Source organism: Myotis lucifugus, unplaced genomic scaffold (assembly GCF_000147115.1).
Source record: "Myotis lucifugus unplaced genomic scaffold, Myoluc2.0 scaffold_346, whole genome shotgun sequence".
Lineage (NCBI taxonomy): Eukaryota > Metazoa > Chordata > Mammalia > Chiroptera > Vespertilionidae > Myotis > Myotis lucifugus.
The window spans coordinates 73,787-76,846 of NW_005871394.1; the positions used below are offsets into that span (position 1 = coordinate 73,787).

The following is a 3,060-nucleotide window of genomic DNA, read 5'->3' on the forward strand; positions in this document are numbered from 1 at the left end:
CAGAGAGCGGGCCTACGTCGAGGCAGATGGTGCTTCGCATAGAGTCCAGGGCGGAAACATAGGCAGATACGAGGGAAGACGCCCCCCACTGGGGGCACAAATTCTTGTGCACCAGGCCTCTGGTTTTATATATTCAAGGGAATTCATATAATATATGGTCCAATGTGGATGCATTCTTTCACTTAGCATAATGTCTTTCAAGGTTCCTCTGTATTGTAGCATGTATCAGTATTCTTTTTATTGCCAAATATTTATGTGGATATACCATATTTTCTGTCCATTCATTGATGGACGTTTAAATTATTTTCATTTTTTGGCTGTGATCATGCTGGTATGAAATTCATGGATAACTTTTTGCATGGACATATGTTTGCACTCCTCTTGGGTATACACCTAGGAGTGGGATTGATGACTCATATAGTAACTCTATATGTAATTTTTTGAGGAGTTGCCAGACAATTTTCCAGTGCAGCTGCACCATTTTACACTTCTACCAGGGTTCCAATTTCTCCATGTCTTCACACTTGTTGTTATCTCTTTTTTTATTATAGTCATCCTAGTGGGATCTCATTATGGTTTTAACTTGCATTTTCCTAATGATTAATGATGTTGAGCTTTTCTTGTATTTATTGGCCATATGTATATCTTCTTTGGAAAAATCTATGTTCAGATCCTCTGCCCATTTTCAAATTGGTTTATCTTTATTTAATTGTAATGGCTTCATTTATTCTAGATACAAATTTCTTAACAGATAAATGATTTGCAAAATGTTTGTCCCAATCTGTGAATGATCTTTTCACTTTCTTTTTTATTTTATTTTTAATCCTCACCCGAGGACATATAAGGACATACAAAGAGAGAGGAAGGGAGAGAGAAATGGAGAGAGAGAGGAAGGGAAAGCCAGATAAACTACAATGGGAGAGAGAAACATTAATTGACTGCCTTCTGTACATACCCCAACTGGGGATCGAACCTGCAACCCTTTAGTGCACAGGACGACACTCAACCAACTGAGCCACTCTGACTAGATGTCTTTTCTAGAGAGGAAGGAATAGAGATAGAAACATTGGTGAGAGAGAAACATCATTGATTGGCTACCTCCTTGCATGCCTGCTACTTGGGATTGAGCCTGAAACCTGGGCATGTGCCCTGAATTGAAATTGATTAAGTGACTTCTTGGTTTCCAGGTCAAAGCTCAACCACTGAGCCATACCAGTTGGGTACCTTTTAACTTTCTTGAAGGTATCCTTTGAAACACAAAAGTTTTAAATTTTGATGTCTATTTTATTTATTTTTTCTTTTATTGCTTGTGCTTTGGTGTCATATATAAGAAATCAGTTTCTAATCCAAAGTCACAGAGATGTATGCTTATGTTTTATTCTAAGAGTTTTAGAATTTTTGTATATGATTGTAAGGTAGGAGTCCAATTTTATTCTTTGATTGTATATATCCAGTTGTCCCAGCACCAGTTATTGAAATATCCTTTTTCGACAAATATCTATATATATAAAAGCCTAAGCGACTGGCTGACCGGTAGCTATGATGCACCCTGACCGCCAGGGGGCAGGCACTCAATGCAGGAGCTGCTGAGCTGCGGTGACTTGACAGCTGCGGTTCTCAGGTGATGCACCAGGAAACAGAGAGGAGGGAGCCAGATTCCAGGGTGCATCACCCAAGAACTGCCCCTGGGACTCCCTCAGGGGATATTGGAGAGCCAGTTTCGGCCCAATCCCCGCATGCCAGGCCAGGCCGAGGGACCCCAGCAGTGCACGAATCTGTGCACCAGGCCTCTAGATATTTAATATTCTTTTCCCATTTAATTGTCTTGCATCTTTGTAAAAAATCAATTATATATAGATGCAAGATCTGGACTCATAATTCTATCTCACTGAAAAAGTTAGGGGGAGTGAAGATCAAGTCACAAATATTCCAGAACCATAGTTATGATTACTTTATACTAAGTACAGCTGCTTTTGCTAGAATTTTAACCCATATGATCTATCAATGCAAATTTTCTCCTATTTTTTAATGTTTGAGATTAATTTTCCAATTAGTTCAGTTTATACAAACCTACCAAAAACAAGTTACTAAAGATTTTTCACTTCCTTAATGATTTAAGTCATGCTCAAAACAATGTGGGCAAGCATCAGCTTTTGGAATCGGGCAACCTAACATTTGCAGAATATACTTTCAGTTCAAATGTGAATCATGAAAAAAGATCTAGAAAAAACATTTCTCTCTAAATTTGTAGTATTATCCTGAGAATAGGACACATTATTTCTAGATATTGTTTATGCAGCTTAGGAAGGACATGGTTTCCTAACATCATCATTAAATGTTTTCACTGAATACCTATATTATCTGTCATAAATTCATGAAATAATATTTTCAATAGGTTAACAGATATAAAAGAAAAAATCAATCAATTTCATGAAGAAATTAGACAACTTGACATGGATTTAGAAGAACACCAAGGTAATTTTTCTGGCATTTTTATAATATATATTAACAGCTATATGGCAGTATTGATACAGTGTTAATTTGGGCCTTGGGGACTGTTTATACGGGATTTATTATTTAATTATGACATCACTAACTTTACAAAAATACTAAAGTATAATACTAAATATTATTAAAATAATTAGTATTAAATTATTTAAGCCAACTCAAAACTTGAAATAACTTAAAATGATTATAGAATGATAAGAATTTATTTTCCTTGGCAAAGCAGTTAAAAAAAATGAAGTAAAATGGTTTCAAGTTGTTACAGATTTTAAAGTTATACTTTTTCAATATAGCAAATTATTAATTAACCGGGGTTAACTGATAGAATTGGGGAGGAGTGGAGATCAAGTCACAAACAATCCAGAAAAGAAAGACTGGTATTAGAGGGACCCAGTAATCATGTATGTTTTATCCTATTGCAACTTTCTCTAGTAATAGGAATTGGAAGAAGCCAAGAACAGGAACCAGAGCACTAGGTGAAGCCCGGGGTCCTGAACAATTAAAAATGCTGGGGTCGAGGCTTTGGCAACTGCCAGCGGGGTCCGGGGCGAAAAG

General features: G+C 36.6%; 1 protein-coding gene across 5 annotated transcripts in view; it reads left to right on the forward strand.

Annotated features, from left to right (window-relative positions):
* Window positions 1-3,060, forward strand: part of IFT74 (intraflagellar transport 74) — an 88,919-nt gene that overhangs the window by 40,015 nt on the left and 45,844 nt on the right. For all 5 annotated transcript variants that reach the window (XM_006101224.3, XM_014466573.2, XM_006101225.3 and 2 more), the window contains one exon: window positions 2,396-2,475. In XM_006101224.3, coding sequence (XP_006101286.1) covers window positions 2,396-2,475 — 80 coding nt within the window. The remainder of the gene's footprint in view (window positions 1-2,395; window positions 2,476-3,060) is intronic.